Source organism: Nothoprocta perdicaria, unplaced genomic scaffold, assembly GCF_003342845.1.
Source record: "Nothoprocta perdicaria isolate Ctin4 unplaced genomic scaffold, notPer1 scaffold_513, whole genome shotgun sequence".
Taxonomy (NCBI): Eukaryota; Metazoa; Chordata; class Aves; order Tinamiformes; family Tinamidae; genus Nothoprocta; species Nothoprocta perdicaria.
The window spans coordinates 114,048-130,642 of record NW_020455770.1 but is presented as its reverse complement, the minus strand read 5'-3'; the positions used below and the strand labels follow the sequence as shown (position 1 = coordinate 130,642).

Here is a 16,595-nt window from a genome sequence, read left to right as displayed (position 1 = left end):
ATTTTTCCACTCGTTTTTCCACCCTCACCTCAAAAGCGGGCATTTTTCCACTCGTTTTTCCACCCTCACCTCAAAAGCGGGTATGTTTTTGCCCCCCACCCCCGTCTCATTCCCTCAGCAGCGGGCGCTTTTCCCCTCATTTCTCCACCCATCCCTCAGGAGCGGGCGTTTTCCACCCGTTTTCCCACCCTTTCCTCGAGGGCAGGTATTTTTCCACCCCTTTTTCCCCCCGCCCCGTACCTCAGAGGCGGGGATTTTCCCGCCCCTTTTCCCACCCGTTCCTCAGGAGCGGGCGCTTTCCCGTTCCTTTTCCCACCCTTTTCCCGGGTCTCCTTCCCACTGCGCCCGCACAACCGCCTTCCCCGCCGCTCCCGGGGGTCCTTCCCGCCCCGTCCCGTCCCGCCCGCCGCTCCCGCCCGGTGCTCCCGCCCGGTGCTCCCGCCGCTCCCGGTCTCACCAGCAGGTAGTCGGCCCACATGTCACGCGCGGCCTCGAGCGCTGCCTGCCGCAGCCGCATGAGGTGCTCGTAGCGCGCGCTCGGCCAGTGCTTGGGGCCCTCCTCGCCCGGGTAGGCCCTGCGGGGCGCCGCGTCAGCCCCGGCCCCGGGACCCGGCGGCACCGGGACACGGGACACGGCCGGGACGCGGCGGCCCCGGGACCCGGCACGCGGCCAGAACGCAGTTCCCGGGACACGGTGGCCCCGGGACCCGGCCGGGACACGGAGGCCCCGGGACGCGGATGCCGGGATCCGGCGGCCCCGGGACCCGGCGGCCCCGCTCGCCCCGCTGCCGCTCACCGGGGCTCGAGCTGCGGCCGCCACTCCACGCGGTGGTAGAGGCCCTGCACGCGCGTCAGCCACTCGCGCAGCACGGCCGTCGTGTTGTCCGCGTTGTGGTCCGTGGCCACCCTGCGCCGAACCGAGCCCGCTCGCACCGAGCCGGCCCCGGCGCCCCGGACCCCGCCAGCCGCCGCCCCCGCACCGCGGGGCCGCTCCAGCCGCTCCCGGCCCGGCCCCGAACCGGCCCGGCGCCCCCCGTTCCCCTCCAGCCGCCGCCGTTCCCCAGCCGGCCCGGCCCAGTTCCCCCCACCGCTGTCCCGCTCCAGCCGCCCCCGAACCGCCTGGCCCGTCTGGCGCCCCTCCACCGTCCCGGATCGCCCCGGCTCGGCCCGCCCGCCGCCCGTCCCGAACCGCCAGGCGTCCCCGGCGCCCCCGACCCGTCCCGAACGCCCCCCGAAGTGCCCGCACCGTCCCGAACCGCCCGGCGGCCCCGAACCGCTCCGGAGCTCCCGAGGCGCCCCACCGAACCGGCCCAGCGCCCCCGAACCGTCCCGAACCGCCCCAGTGCCCCCGGACCGACCCCGAACCGCCCCAGCGCCCCCGGACCGACCCCGAACCGCCGGCGCCCCCGAAGCGCCCCGGACCGACCCCGAACCGCCCGGCGGCCCCGAACCGCTCCGGAGCTCCCGAAGCGCCCCACCGAACCGGCCCAGCGCCCCCGAACCGGCCCAGCGCCCCCGAACCGGCCCAGCGCCCCCGAACCGGCCCGAACCGCCCCAGCGCCCCCGAACCGCCCCGAACCGGCCCAGCGCCCCCGAACCGTCCCGAACCGGCCCAGCGCCCCCGAACCGTCCCGAACCGCCCCAGTGCCCCCGAACCGCCCCAGCGCCCCCGAACCGGCCCAGCGCCCCCGAACCGTCCCGAACCGCCCCAGTGCCCCCGGACCGACCCCGAACCGCCGGCGCCCCCGAAGCGCCCCGGACCGACCCCGAACCGCCCGGCGGCCCCGAACCGCTCCGGAGCTCCCGAAGCGCCCCACCGAACCGGCCCAGCGCCCCCGAACCGGCCCAGCGCCCCCGAACCGGCCCAGCGCCCCCGAACCGGCCCGAACCGCCCCAGCGCCCCCGGACCGACCCCGAACCGCCGGCGCCCCCGAAGCGCCCCGGACCGACCCCGAACCGCCCGGCGGCCCCGAACCGCTCCGGAGCTCCCGAAGCGCCCCACCGAACCGGCCCAGCGCCCCCGAACCGGCCCGAACCGCCCAGTGCCCCCGAACCGCCCCGAACCGGCCCAGCGCCCCCGAACCGTCCCGAACCGCCCCAGTGCCCCCGGACCGACCCCGAACCGCCCCAGCGCCCCCGGACCGACCCCGAACCGCCGGCGCCCCCGAAGCGCCCGCCCACCAGAGCGCCGTGCGCTCCTTGGGGTGCCGCAGGCGCTCGAGCGCGCCCAGCGCGGCGGGCAGCGAGTGCTGCGCGTTGCGGGCCAGCAGCGCGAGCGCCACGCGCGGCGCCCGCAGCGCCGACTCGGGGCTCCAGCGCTCCTCGGGGAAGTAGCCGCGGGCCGCGGCCGCCAGCAGCGCCAGCGGCAGCAGCAGCCGCCCCGGCGCCGCCATCCCCGGCCCCGCTCCCGGTCCCGCGCCGCCCCTTCCCGTCGGGAGCCGCCGCTCCCGCCTCCCGCCGCCGCGGGGCGGGACGAGGCTGCCCCCCCGCCTCCCCCCGGGACTCGGCCCCGGCGGCTCCGGCCCCGCGGAGGCCGCTCCCGGGGCGGGAAGGAGCCGGGATCCAGGGGGATCCAACGGGATCCAGTGGGATTCAGCTGGATCCAGCGGGAAAGTGGGGGGCGAGCGGCGCTGCGGGAGCCGTGGAAACGGGCCCCCCTTCCGCCCTCCCGCTCCGTCCCTGCCGCTAAACCCACGGTCGGTCCYAAGCCCCGCTGGGAGTTGGAGCCGGGTCTGGTTGGAGCCTTCTCGTGGGAAGCAAGGCCCTTAAAGCACCGCTCCCCCTCCTCCTCCGGCTGTTTTAATGCAATTAAGGGGGTTATTAACGCAATAAAACAGGATGGGGAGCCGTGTGCTTGGAGGAGCCGGTCGTGGCTCCCCTCTCCTCCTCCCGCTATGTGTTTTAATGCAATTAAGGGGGTTATTAATGCAATTGAACAGAGGACGGGGATCCGTGTGCTTGRAGGAGCCGGTCRTRGCTCCCCTCTCCTCYTCCCACCCCACAATTAATGGAATKAAGGGGGYTTATTAGTGCTATTTGAACAGAGGACAGGGAKCGACGTGCTGGGAGGCTGCGGCCCCCGCTCCGGCTCCGTCCGCGGCACAAGAGCCCTTCTGTCCGAGGAGGAAGCGCCAAACGCGCAGCCGGCCGTGACATCACGCCTGGAAAACATCCTTGGCTTTTCCTTCGCGTCGGCCGCAGGGAGAGACGGAAGGGCCCCGAGCGGCTCCTCCAGCGCTCGGGTTCTGGCAGCGGCCGCCGGCGCCATCTGGAAAGAGGCCGGGCTGCAGGARCACGGGAATCCCTGCGGAGCGAGGCCAGGAGCAGCTGCGGCCGCGGGACGGGCCTGGCAGCGGCGGCGTTTTCCTCTCCCTGCGCCAGCACGAGCTGCGGGAAGCAGCCCGGGCATCGTGTTTCCCAYGGAGCGCAGCCTCCTGCCCTTTGCCAAGGCCTCGTCCTTCCTCCTTGCTCCTCTCCCTTACCATCAGCCCCTAAATGATCGATCCCCTTATGATCGTGCAATCGAAGGCACCGCCGCCTTGCTCTTGGTTTTAAAAGCTTTAGGCGGAGCTCACACTTACAGCTCCTCTCTCCAGCTATAGAGGGGCACATAAAACACTCCTACCGTCAGTCGCCGTAGTAGTTTAAACTCCAAGCTCATTTTTCCCTTGAAGATGAGTCAATTTGCAACCAATAAAACACTCTTTTCCACTATTAGGCAATCAAGTCCGCAGAGCTACAAGCGGTGAGTGAMTTATGCAGCAAGCGGGAGGTATCCCCAAATTGAATCTGGTTTCATATATATATATATTATACACACATGTGTATATTTATGTTTATAGACATATATATGTTTATGCACATATATATATTTATGTTTATGCACATATATATATTTATGTTTATGCACATATATATATTTATGTTTATGCACATATATATATTTATGTTTATGCACATATATATATTTATGTTTATGCACATATATATATTTATGTTTATGCACATATATATATTTATGTTTATGCACATATATATATTTATGTTTATGCACATATATATATTTATGTTTATGCACATATATATATTTATGTTTATGCACATATATATATTTCCTAAGTGATAATCTCTCCACAGTCTAGATTTGTGAACTGTATAACCAAAGATCTCTAAATGAAACTAAAAAACAGACCCTCCACGTATTAAAAATAAAACCCAGGAAGAGCCACTGCTGCTGAATTGCACCCGTACACAAAGGGCAGGTAAATTCCAGCTTATAGGGAAGACGAATCATCGSAGAACGGGAAAAAAAAAGACCACCGTGCAGCCGGGGATGCTCCGGGTGTTGCCATCCGCCTGACGGCGAGCTGACAGGCAGCGGCAGTTGAGGCCATCCCAAATCCCACACCTCATTCCTCAAGTTTTGGCTGCTTTTCCCACCATTGTGRGCAGGTGAAGAAGCAAACGGGAGCGGGATAAGCGTCACGGGGATCTTTAATGCTGTTTAATGCCCGCCACCACAGCGAGCGCTCACAAAGAGCCCGGGTGACACCGGCACCGTGGGCACCTCCAAGCGTTCCCGCAGCGCCATCGTTACACAGCGCTCCGCAAAGTACCGTTTGCTCAAAGAAAAGAAAGAAAGGTTAAAAAGCAGGAAAGGGGAATGTGCTTTTTGGGCCACCCCCAAGTGCTACAACCAACCGTGGAGTCCTGGCTCTGGAATGCCACCCAACTGGTCCCGTGCCCGGTTCCTACCGCGGAATCGGGCCGAATGTGGGGTGCTATAAGATGGAGTGTTTCTCAAAGGGGCCGGTCAGGTCCTTGGCTGCCGGCTCATCCAGGAACCAGTAGAGCTGCCCGCTGTGGGGCTGAACGAGGGCAGCGGGCAGGGCCTTCTCCTCGTCGCCCTCCAAAATGCGCTGGGTGGAGAAAGCGAGCRGCGCTTCAGCCGCCGCGACCCGCCGCACCGACCTCCAGCCCGGCGCCACGGCTCACGAAAGCCTCAATTCGGCTAAAACGCCGCTGCTTTTTACCCCTACCCCCGTGAAAACCAATTAAATGTCACGTTTAACTGTCCATCCTGGCTCTCCAGACAAGTCAGCCAACGAGTTTTCCTCGGAAATATTTACCCACTATCTGGATGTTCGTTAAAATAAGAGTTCGCTTCGTTCCCAGCGCTCCCTACCTTTAAAACGGCGGCTTTGCCCTCGCCCGTCGCGACGAACACCACAGCCCGCGCCGCGTTGAGCACCGGCAGGGTTAAGGTGATCCGTTCCGGTGGTGGCTTCGGAGAATCGGTAATAGCAGCCACAATTTTCTCTTTCTCCTGCCAGGTCAAGGGAAAAAAAAGGAAGGTGGAAAAGAAAAATCAAAGCAAGAGCAGCTCTCGAGGCCGAGACGGCGCTTTCCAAGCAGCAAATAAGCAAATACATTTCCTAAGCAGTAAATAAGGCAAAGACTGGTTTTGAGGACGATCTAGCAGCAGATTCCTAATTTTTTTTTTGCCATCTCTGGCTAAAATGAGATCCCTTTGGAGCTCAAGGTCAGACTGGCGGGTTTTTGAAGGCAATTTGGGAGCTGCTCCTCAAAAAAGCAGTGGGAATGTTCACATGATCACTTGGAATCAGGAGCGCAGCCAGATTCATGCGAAAACCCCTCGGCTCCGGGCTCACCTGCAAGAGCGGGTGGTCGGGGAAGAGGGAGCAGGTGTGACCGTCCGGCCCCACGCCCAGGATGAGCAGGTCGAACACGGGGACGGGCTCGTCCGGAAAAGCCTGGGAAAAGGGAAGGAAACCGAGTAAATACTGGCGGGTTAGAAGCTCTTGTGGCGCTGGCACATGGAGCGTTGCCAGGGAAGGGAGCGAGAAAAGAACGAGCGGGAAGGGAATGGGCGGGAAGCGGAGGATGGATGGAACGAGCGGGAAGCGGAGGATGGATGGATGGATGGAATTAGCGGGAAGCGGAGGGGTGGGAAGGGAAGGATGGAATAAGATGGAAGGGAATGAGCGGGAAGGGAAGGGGTGGAAAAGGAAGGATAGAATAAGAGGGAAGCGAAGGGGTGGGAAGAGAAGGATGGAACGAGCGGGAAGGGAAGGGGTGGGAGGGGAAGGATGGAATAAGATGGAAGGGAATGAGCGGGAAGGGGTGGAAAAAGAAGGATGGAACAAGATGGAAGGGAATGAGTGGGAAGGGGTGGAAAAAGAAGGATGGAACAAGATGGAAGGGAATGAGCGGGAAGGGGTGGAAAAGGAAGGATAGAATAAGAGGGAAGCGAAGGGGTGGGAAGGGAAGGATGGAACGAGAGGGAAGGGGTGGGAAGAGGGGAGCGCAGGACGCTGCTCTGTGGCCGGGAATCACTGGGAATCGCGGCCGGGACACGGGGTGCCCCTGGGAGCACCTGGCGGGCCGGGCGACAGGCGGCACCGGGAGCAGCAGGGACCCCCGGGACAGCACCCTCCCCCCGGTACCGCTCAGAACCCCCCGGAGCCGCCCCCGGTACCTGTCGGAGCTTGGCGGCGTAGGCGGCGGCGGCGGCGGGCGCGGGGAGGCCGGTGTCAGCGCAGAGCAGGCCGCTCTCGGGCAGCGGCAGCCGCGGCAGCAGCTCCGCCTGCGGGGAGGCGCCGTGAGCGGCCGCGCGGACCGGGACCGGGGATGGAGCCGGGACCGAGACCGGGGATGGAGCTGGGACAGGGGCCGGGACCAGGACCAGAACCGGGACCAGGGTCGGAAGCGGGACCGGGGATGGAGCCGGGACCAGGACCGGGACCAGGGCCGGGGATGGAGCCGGGAGCGGGGCCGGGGATAGAACCGGGGCTGAGGATGGAGCTGGGACCAGAACCGGGACCGGGACTGGGGCCGGGAATGGAACTGGAACTGAGACCGGGGACGGAGCCGGGACAGGGGCTGGGACCAGGGCCGGGGATGGGGCCAGGACCGGGACCGGAGCCCGGACAGGGGCCGGGGATGGAGCCGGGACAGGGGCTGGGACCAGGGCCGGGGATGGGGCCAGGACCGGGGCCGGGATCGGGATCGGGGCAGGGATGGGGTCGGGACCAGAACCGGGACCGGAGCCGGGACCAGGGCTGGGGATGGAGCCGGGGATGGAGCCGGGAGCGGGGCTGGGGATAGAACCGGGGCCGAGGATGGAGCCCAGACCAGAACCAGGGTCGGGACCGGGGATGGGGCCGGGGACGGAGCCGGGACAGGGGCCGGGACCGGAACCGGGGCCCGCGGCGCCGCTCACCCGGTAGGCGCCGCTCGTGCTCTCGGGGTGCGCGGCGGGCACGAGGCGCTCGTCGCAGAAGGCCACGAGCCAGCGGGCGGGCGCGGCGGCGGCGGCGGCGGCCGGCAGCTCCCGGGACAGGATCCGCACGAGGCTGCCGCCCGAGAGCCCCAGCGAGAAGCGGCCGGTAGCGGCGGCGGTGGCGGCGGCCGCGCGCTGCGCCACGAGCTGCGCCAGGGCCGAGCCCAGCTCCTGCGGCGAGGGGAACACCGAGACGTGGCGGCGCGGGGAGCGCGGCATGGCGCCGCCGGGACACCGGGAGCGGCCGGGACACCGGGAGCGGCCGGGACACCGGGAGCGGCCGGGACACCGGGAGCGGCCGGGACACCGGGAGCGGAGCCTGGGTCGGGAGCGGCCGCCGGGCCGGGACCCGGAACCGACGCCCGGGAACCCGGAACCAGGAGGCGACGCCCGCACCGGAGCGGCGCCCGGTCGAGCTCCGCGGCGGCCGGAAGCCGCCTCAGCTCCGCGCCCCGGTGAGGCCGGAAGGGGCGTGGCTGCCGCGTTGCCCAGCAACGCAGCRCCCGGGTGGGGGAAGCGCGGGCGCGCTACGGCGGCCCCGCAGGGACACGCCGCGTGAAAGGCGCGGGCGCAACGGCGAAATACACACAGAAACAGGCGTTTTCCGTGGGACAGGGACCGTTTTACGCGGGCGGCGGTTACGCGGTGTCAGTCAACCCGGCCCCCTGCCAAACGCTCGGGAAAAACGGCAGAACGGAGGAGACGGAGGCTCCGTCCCAGCCGCACGCGGCTCCTGCCGTCCACGGGCCCGGACTCGCTCATTAACGCACTAATTAACGCCTCCACATTGCACTAATTAACGCCCGTAATCCCCCACGCCTCAGCGTGCGGCTTGCGGTGCTGTTAAGCGGGAGCTAAGCCCAGCCTAAGACAATGAGGGGCGGCCTGGACCTACCGSGGGTGTTTTAGCTTGGCGATTCCCACTCGGAACCCTGCGTGGGGACGTAAATAAATACAGGAACTGCTCCCCGGCTGCCCCAACGCCCGGGGGTGTAGTGGTTACAAAAATACCCTCTCTAGGTGGTTAAGGTTAATGGTGTCAGTGCTCCCGGAGGAGCAGGTCACGGGTTAATGTGCTCTAGGTGGGGAGGATCCCCCCGGGGCTGCTCCCGGACAGGGATCCCCCCCAAGGATCCCACCCTTGGGATGAGGCGGGAATCCGCCGCTTCCCACCGGCATCAGCCCTTCCCCTAACCACAGTTCTCCGTAAAAAGGCCGGCTCCGGGCCRCGTCATAAGGCAACTTTTCCGGCGCAAATCCTCTCGTAAAGGTACTCGTCCAGCGGGACGTATTTCCCCAGCTTGAGATCCAGAAAGTGCAGCCGATCGGAGGTCTGATGGGGGTCGAAGCCTTCCCTCTGCAAGCGGGTTTTCTGGATCTTAAATGTGCCTTTAAGGCAAAAAAAAAAAAAAAAAAAACAACCGTTAGCATCAAAAAGATCTGTTTAAACAGCGAGAAAGACATCCTAGCTGGCATTTCATGTTTAGTCTGTGCTTTTGTCCGAGAATTAACAATTTACTGACAATTTTAACAATTTACTAACAATTTTCGAACTAGACAGGTTGTTATTCAGTTCTGTTGATCTTGTAAGCGGTAAAAACTACAGAAAATGCGGTAAAAACTACAGAAAATGCGGTAAAAACTACAGAAAATGCGGTAAAAACTACAGAAAATGCGGTAAAAACTACAGCTGAGAAAATGAGTGTTTAGAGTCCTCTTCCGTTCCCTTCACAGACACCCACTGTGTATTTCAACACACTCCCCTGTTGGGCAGGAGACCCCCTTGACCCTCACAAATAACCTGCTGCACTGGCACAGACCTGGCAGGAATTATTCCCAAAGACAAGGGCTGCTTTGGGATTTTTCCCTCCCTATAGAGGTCTTCTCTGTTAATGACTTGGAAATAGCTAATTTCTTGCTCTAGACTCCGCTACAGTCATTATTTTTATTCATGCTGGCCATGTCCCTGGTAAACTAGAAGTTTTGCTCTGCRTTTCGGGGTCTGGGTGCTGAAATCCCTCACAGAGCCGCACAGGAGAGCGCCCAGCTCCAGGCCAAACCCACGGATCTCATCCAGGTTTCTCCTCCTCTTGCAAAGCTGACGCTTCCCGATTCCTTTCCGACCTCAACATTCCCAGAGCTGTTAAAGGGAACCGTTTCCCCGCGAAACACCAGTACCTGTGGTGTCAACCTGGGGCAGGAAACGGAGGAAGATGGGCCGGGCATAGGGAGGCAAAACCTTCTGCAGTTCCTGGTACAAGACGTTGGGATTCACTTTAGCTTTAGGGTCTGCGATCGCGGCCATTCCAGCTTTTCCTTCCACTCCTGAAATACAACGGCACCGCTTGGGTGGGCATGGCAAGCCAAGGAGGAGCAAGGTTTAGCAGGAAACACTGAACAGGTTCAAGCCCGGCTTTTTCACCCTTTCTTCTTCAAACTGAAGCAAAGTGCAACAGGCTCAAGAGAGCTGCAGATTGTAATTAAATACATTTCCAGCCCCTTCCAGCCTGTAATTAAATACATTCCCAGCGCATTCCACCACAGTCTGAGGTAAACCCACAAAATATCCTAGCCCTTGAAAGCTATTGCAGATCTTGGTTTTAGCAGGTTTCTCTCACAAATACAATAAAAATGCACGTTTTGCAAATGAGAACTTGCAGGAGCAGAGCCAGATCTTCAGCACTGGAGTAGCACTATCCAGAACAAGCGACCAGAACTCCCATTCTCGTCCTTGTCCCGTTCTTCCCAATCCCTCTTTCTGTTTTATTGGAAGATTTAAGGACTCCAAAACCTAACTGTTCCTATCGAAGGGTCTTTTCCAAGAGCTTCTGCTAAGTCCATCAAAAAACTCTCCCTTATTACGGCACAAATAGATACAAATCACATATAAAAGGATGAATCAGGCCTGACTTGCACCATACAGCCGATGAAAAACTCAGAACACACAACAGGAAAAATAAATGTTATCTAAACTACTTACCTTCCTGCAAATAAAGACCCCAGCTCTGGCAACACAGATCTGCAGAGCAGGTTGGGTTATCTCTGCTGCCCAGAACAGCAGCCACGTCAGTCTCCAGTGTTGGTCTCTACGGCATCTTCTCACTTTAGGGCACCCACTTTTAGTGGAGGTGACTGATTTCTACCTGCCTGGCGCCCAGTACAACTGAAATCGAGCACGTTTGCCTAATATTTGACTTCTCCCTAGCCGCTGAGGGCAAAACTCYGTGTTTTACCTGGCACTTGCACGCCGTACACGGCGACGTCGGTCTGGTTGAGGACGTGGCTCAGGATCCCTTCCACTTCGGTGGTGGAGACGTTCTCCCCGCGCCATCGGAAGGTGTCCCCGCTGCGGTCTTTGAAGTACATGTAGCCCAGCTCGTCCATCACCAGCACATCTCCTGGGAAGCAGAGAGGGGCACAGGGCGGTCAGGGGCTGGTTCTGCCCTCGGCTGCACCGTGGGTTCAGCAGTGCCTTCTTCCCAGGGGATACAGAGCTAGATCCGTGACTTCTCCCTCCGTTTTATGGGACAGGAGGGAAGGAAATGGAAGCAAACCATCTTCCAGAGTACTAGAAGAGCAAAGGAAAAGAGCAAAGGCCTCTCCCTACATGTATTCACCTTCCAATCTAGTTTGTCATTAAACCCCGAGCAGCTCAAAAGCTGGCAACTCTCACCAGTCTCTCCACAGGAAAACCTCTCTAGTGCAAAATAAAATTTAGAACCCTTCGAAATGAAAATCCAGCAGTTCCTAAGACCACATTCTGTGCTGTGCTGAAGGTCTGTAGAAGAACTGATGACTGCAGTGCGGCCGGTACCTGAGAGATAGGCCTGGTCCCCTTTCTGGAACACATTGTAGGCGATCTTCTTGCTGGTGGCGCTCTCGCTGACGTAGCCGTCGAAWCGACGCAGCGGGTCCTGCTGGTTTATCTGGCCCACGAGCAGCCCCGGCTCTCCTGCGGGAAACAGGGCCAGACACCCCCACATGACAACAGCCGATGGTTGGTTTCACAACCGGCTAAACCCTGCAAACACCAGCACGCGGTTGCTGTGCGTCAAAGACAGTCGGTGGCTGAACGGAACTATCTCTGAAGGAAAGATTTATAAGTAAAAGTCTATGTACTACACAGCAAACCAGTTAAACGACAGCTCATTAATGGCTTTTTTTCAGGGATGTCTTTTTTTTCGTTTAGTTCCCGTTTAGTTTTAAGAATAAAGCTGCTATTCTGCTTTGTATAACGTGTTTATATAAGGTGTTTAATGTTTTAAATCACACTCACCTGGGCCACAGGAGATGCACAGCCCCCTGGAATCACGGACTGGCTCCATTGTATCCTCGTTGACCTTCACCAGACGAATGGGATAGACATTGGGCAAAATCCGACTGTTGAAACCACAGGCCCCAACCTTCCAAAAGGCAGAGAGAAGCAAAGGTTCAGGGAAATCGCTTCGTTAACGTATTACTACTTTCTGGGAATTCTCTAGTCATTCTTCCCTCTCCATTTATCAGGAAATGAGCAAATTTACCCCAAATACTAGATTTACTCCATGGTTTTGTGCCCGGCCCCTCTAATCACCAGTCTACTTCTGCGATTCCTCGCAAGGGGACCAGGATGCGGCGTGCAGAGCAGTAAGGAAAGCAAGCAAGGCTTTGCTTTCTTCCCCACTGTGCTTTCCCTAGCCTTCCCCTACAGCCACCCCCTTGCCTGCCTTTCCGTCCAGGTTGGCGATGCTGCAGTTGCACTCGGTGGCCCCGTAGAACTCGCCGATCTGCTTGATTCGGAAGCGCCTGGTGAACTCCTCCCAGATGGTGGGTCTCAAGCCGTTGCCCACGGCCAGGCGCACGCAGTGCTGCGTCTCCGACTCCCGCACCGGCTGGTTCAGGAGGTACCTGCAGATTTCCCCGATATACTGGATAACCTGAGGTGGCAAACATAGAAATACAGCTGAGGCTTCGGGCATTCCTGATAATGCCCTGGAAAAGCCAGCTAAGGGGACACTGACACTCATGAAACTAGACCGGTCGGATGAGTTTAAGGAGCAGAGAAAGGATTCCTCGCTATGAATCAGAATGCCCATACACAGAAAACCCCTCATACGTCAACAGCAAGACACAGGGAACAAGCAGGCAAACACCAAGCAAGAATGTGGCTTGCCTGAGCTGGCAAAATTAAATCCRAGGTGAGATCCAATTACTATCTATAAATACTCAGGGGAGGGAGAGGGTGGGGAGAAAGGCAAGAGAAGCRCCAGGAAGGAGGAGGAAGACAATGGTGACAAAAACACAGGCAGATTTTCATTAGCAAAGCAAGGAAAGGCAAAGAAGATTCCTCAACAGACACTCCTAATGCAGTTAGCACTGGAAAGCTTTCCAGCCAGGGTGCGTGCACCTCCTTTTTCCTTCTAAAAAGCGTGATAAATTCACGAAGCAACTTTAGAAAGTCTATTAATGCTGCGCTCCCAACATGGCACTGGCAGCTGGAGCTTATTTTGGTGCCTGCACCTCTACCCTTAGCAAGGATGAAGGTCCGGGCAGCAAAGGGAGGGCATTCAGAGTCAGATGAAAGCAGCTCAGGAGCAACGAGGAAGGAATGACGGGGACACGGGAGGTAGAGACTGACACACTGGTGAGGAAAGAAAGGGACGGGTGACCGGCTAAGAGCTGGGAAAGCCTGCGGAGATGAGGAACCGACAGCACCAGAGCAGGGCGGCCGAAAGGGAAGGGTCCCCAGCGCCCTCACCGTGCATTTGTACTTCGCGCAGTCATCCCAGAAGCGACTGGCCGAGAACTTCTTCCTGATCACCACAGTGAGGCCGTGGATGAGGCACTGGCCAACTCCCATGATGTTCCCTGGAAAACAAGGATCATCGAGCTTCGCTACCTGGAAAACACGGATCGTTGAGCCTCACTACCTGGAAAACACGGATCAGCTTTGCTTTGGCCATTCCAGGTCCACTCTTTCGTTAAGGCACGTGGAGGATCTCGGCAGCAAGCGGATCCTAACGCGTACGGGGACGGATCTGGGCCTCGGAGGAGCAAGCTCACCTGCCGAGTGATAGAGGGGCAGGCAGTTGTAGAGAACATCATCGGGCTGCATTTTGTAGGCGTAGTAGCCAAAGGCGGCGATCCGGTAATACCTGCAAGAACACAGCGCGCGCTGAGGAAGCAAAACCAGGCGACAGTTGGGGCTTCCCTGCGTGAAAAGCGGCCGCAGAGCGGAGCACCTCRTCGGGAGCTCACCTGCTGTGCACCACAATGGCAGCCTTGGGCATTCCCGTGGTACCCGACGTGTAGATATAGAAGAGTCGGTCTAGGAGAGCASAGAGAGGAGTCAGGTGCCAGGCAGACTGTTTTCTAGGTGAGAAAAACCCCCACGGGGCCGGAATTTGGGGCTTTGAAACGGTGCCACAAGGAGTCTGTGTATCCCACAGAAACCTGTACGACCGGTTGGCCAAGGCCTGAGGACAGGAACTTTCTCTCTTCTTGCCGTGTGCCCTCCTGGATCTGGGTTAACGCTGCAGGGCACTAACGGGGATCCCAGTGCAGGACGGGTCCTAAACGGTGCCTGAGATAGGGCAGGATTTCCGAGATTCTCGGAAATGCACAGGAYGGGACACCACAAGCCTCACGACAGCATCCTTCCTCCTACAGGACTGAGTCAATTTAATTTCTCTTTGCTTTTTTGTTTTCTTGGGGTAGTTGTTTTACTGTCATCTATTCCAACTCTCATTCAGGTCACTTTATAAAAGGGAAAAAGCACTGAACAAAAAAATACCGTCTAAGCCTTTGAGCGGAACCTGGCTCGGGGGCAGTTTGGAGGCAGCACTCAGAAGGGGATCGAGATGCCTGGTGTCCGCAGGGACAACGTCTGCGTTGTAGTCACCGGAGCAGAACTTCACCATGTTCTTCCCCAGCATCCCGTTCACTTCAGCTATCGCTGCAACACAAAGGGAGAATTTTGCTGCTCTAATCAATAGCAAATAAAGATTATTTTACAGTATTTATGTCGTATCTGTTCACATAACAGCACTGCAGTCCCTGTCCTGGCGCAGCAAAGATCTTGTCACAAAACTAAGCAAAATTACTTTGGCACGTGACCCACCATGCCCCGGTCTCCCAATGATYTAGCAGATGATTTGAAATATTACATGATCAGATCTAAGAATAATCACCGGAAGACAAGTTGATTAGAAAAGCAGAGAAGGACTCAAAAGCAGTGCCCAATTGCTAAACCTGTTATACAGCAGCTCAAGGGTGACGTTAAGCAAAGATCATCAACCAAGAAGAGAGAGCCACAAGCAGGTGCAGTGCCCCATTGCACTGTGCAGTGCCCCATTGCAGTGCCCCATTGCACCGTTTCTACGCTATAGCACAAAGCTCCAGATGGAGCAAGAAAAGTAGAGCAAACTAATGAGTTCAGCTTGTGCTGGCAGCAGAAAGACGCCAGCAAATGAAACCAAGCTCCTCGCAGCTCTGCTCACAGCGCTGCTCCTCCTTCAGTCCAAAATATCAGCCCTTTAGTCCGAGATGTCAGTGCTTCAGCCCAAAATATCAGGCCTTTAGTCCAAAATACCAGCCCTTCAGCCCAAAATATCAGTCCTTTAGTCCAAAATATCAGTCCTTTAGTCCAAAATATCAGTCCTTTAGTCCAAGATGTCAGTCCTTCAGCCCAAAATATCAACTGCACACTTCTGCATTTCAAGTCCTCAGCAGATTTACCACGTTCACACAGTTCTCAGCTAACAGGGGCAGACGTGGCCGTATCTTTCCGTTTTCGGCACACATCTCCGCACGGAGCGGGAGCTGGGATCCCCAGGATCACCGCTTGCCCACGGGAGCCCGCGGGGCACAGAAGGACCCACCTGGGGCCAGCTCTCCTCCGAAGATCACAGCCTTGGCGCCCGAGGTGGCCACGCAGTAAACCAGGGAATCCAGGCGCAGGTTGAAGTTAATGAGCGCAGCCTCGATGCCGACCTTGGCCATGCCCAGCCAGAGCCCCACGAACTCGGGCCGGCTCTCCATGAAGACGGCCACGACGTCGCCGCGGCGAAAGCCTTGCTCGCAGAAGTAGTTGGCCACGGCGTTGGAGTACTCGTCCAGCGCCCGGAACGTCCATTTCTCCCCCGTGGCCTCGTAAATGAGCGCCGCCTTGTCCGGGTGCCTGCGGACGACGTCCTGGAACATCTTGGGAACGGTGCTTTGGGCTCTCTGATGCCTCCGCAGCTTGTACTTGACTCGGAGCAGCACCGAGAGGCCGCTGCAGCAGGGGGAGAAGCAGAAGTCCAGGCACAAGCGTGAGGCTCTGGGGCTGCTCGCGCCCAAACCCAACGCACCCTGTTCCCCTTGGAGGGCCAGCGAGCCGGTCACTGCTCTGGGCCACCTTCTAGAAACTACGCCTGTCATACTGCAACTGTAGATTTGCATTTATGCAAGGTGCATTTATTTGCAATTATATATGAATGCGAAAGTGGATGCATTAGTGGATGCACAAGTGGATGTACTAGTGGATGCACTAGTGGATGGCACAAGCAAATGCACAAGCGGATGCACAAGCCAATGGCACAAGTGGATGCACAAGCGAATGCACAAGCGAATGCACAAGTGGATGGCATAAGTGGATGCACGGATAAAGGTTTGGGTGCCTGTAATGGGTATTCCCAGGCACAGGAAGCTGGAGACAGTTCCTCCAGCTCCAAACAGGGAATCGCTGCGGACAGGATCTTGGAAGGGCCCCCGGGAAGGCGGTTCAATGGCAGCGCGGGAGCCTCGCGCGCCAAGGGCAGGAGCCCGGCAAGGGGAGCGCGGGCGGGCGGGCAGGGGCCGCTGGCAGCGCTGCCAACACAGAACAGAGGCGCCTTGTGCGCGCCCGGCCGCCCCGCTCCCATTGCTGCCAGGCGGGCAGGAGGAAGCGGCTCTTGAAAGGTCCCTGGCAGCGCCCAAAGCGCCCGCAAGAAAAAGGAGCCTCCTGGAAAGGGCTGCGGGAAGCGCCGGCCGCGGCGCGAGGCCCACGGGGCCCCCGGGAGAGGGGCACGGGCCGGGGGGCGCCGCGGGAAGGGGCGCTACTCACAACAGGTCCCGCAGGGCGGTCTTGAAGACGACGCGCAGGAGCCGCCAGCCGCCGCCGCCGAGGCCGATGCCGAGCGCGGCCGCGAGGCTCCAGGCCCAGGGCAGGCCGAAGAAGCGCATGAGCCCCAGGGAGCCGAGCGAGGCGGTGCAGGCGCCCAGGGCGCGCATGCTGCGGGCTCGGCGCGCTCCGCTCCGCGCCCGGCCCGGCCGCCGCTCCCGCAGCTTCTGC

The 16,595-nt window shown here is 59.5% G+C and overlaps 3 protein-coding genes across 3 annotated transcripts in view; all 3 read right to left on the bottom strand.

Moving 5' to 3' along the window:
- The window catches only part of COLGALT1 (collagen beta(1-O)galactosyltransferase 1), an 11,857-nt gene extending 7,266 nt beyond the window's left edge, over positions 1–4,591 (bottom strand). The window contains exons 1-4 of the mRNA XM_026048149.1: positions 4,535–4,591; positions 2,182–2,357; positions 797–907; positions 458–575 (exon numbers count right to left, since the gene is read on the bottom strand). Coding sequence (XP_025903934.1) covers positions 458–575; positions 797–907; positions 2,182–2,357; positions 4,535–4,591 — 462 coding nt within the window. The remainder of the gene's footprint in view (positions 1–457; positions 576–796; positions 908–2,181; positions 2,358–4,534) is intronic.
- Positions 4,477–7,522, bottom strand: PGLS (6-phosphogluconolactonase). Its single transcript, XM_026048148.1, has 5 exons — positions 7,244–7,522; positions 6,500–6,607; positions 5,673–5,774; positions 5,186–5,326; positions 4,477–4,919 (listed from the first exon to the last, which is right to left on the bottom strand). The coding sequence occupies exons 1-5, from the start codon at positions 7,520–7,522 to the stop codon at positions 4,782–4,784; spliced, it is 768 nt and encodes a 255-aa protein (XP_025903933.1). The 3' UTR covers positions 4,477–4,781.
- Positions 7,523–8,253: 731 nt separating this feature from the next.
- Positions 8,254–16,534, bottom strand: SLC27A1 (solute carrier family 27 member 1). The gene is made up of 12 exons (XM_026048157.1): positions 16,368–16,534; positions 15,163–15,557; positions 14,076–14,237; positions 13,541–13,610; positions 13,346–13,437; positions 13,041–13,150; positions 12,010–12,219; positions 11,580–11,706; positions 11,118–11,255; positions 10,537–10,701; positions 9,482–9,628; positions 8,254–8,692 (listed from the first exon to the last, which is right to left on the bottom strand). Exons 1-12 carry the CDS (start codon positions 16,532–16,534, stop codon positions 8,535–8,537), a joined length of 1,941 nt encoding a protein of 646 aa, XP_025903942.1. The 3' UTR covers positions 8,254–8,534.
- Between the last annotated feature and the right edge of the window lie 61 nt (positions 16,535–16,595).

Excerpts from the sequence above, each read along its gene's own strand:
- PGLS (XM_026048148.1), bottom strand. The coding sequence starts at position 7,522 with ATGCCGCGCTCCCCGCGCCGCCACGTCTCGGTGTTCCCCTCGCCGCAG. Across the intron at positions 5,775-6,499 it reads ACGCCGCCAAGCTCCGACAG|GCTTTTCCGGACGAGCCCGT; the intron begins GTACCGGGGGCG and ends CCCTTTTCCCAG. Across the intron at positions 4,920-5,185 it reads GCAAAGCCGCCGTTTTAAAG|CGCATTTTGGAGGGCGACGA; the intron begins GTAGGGAGCGCT and ends TTCTCCACCCAG.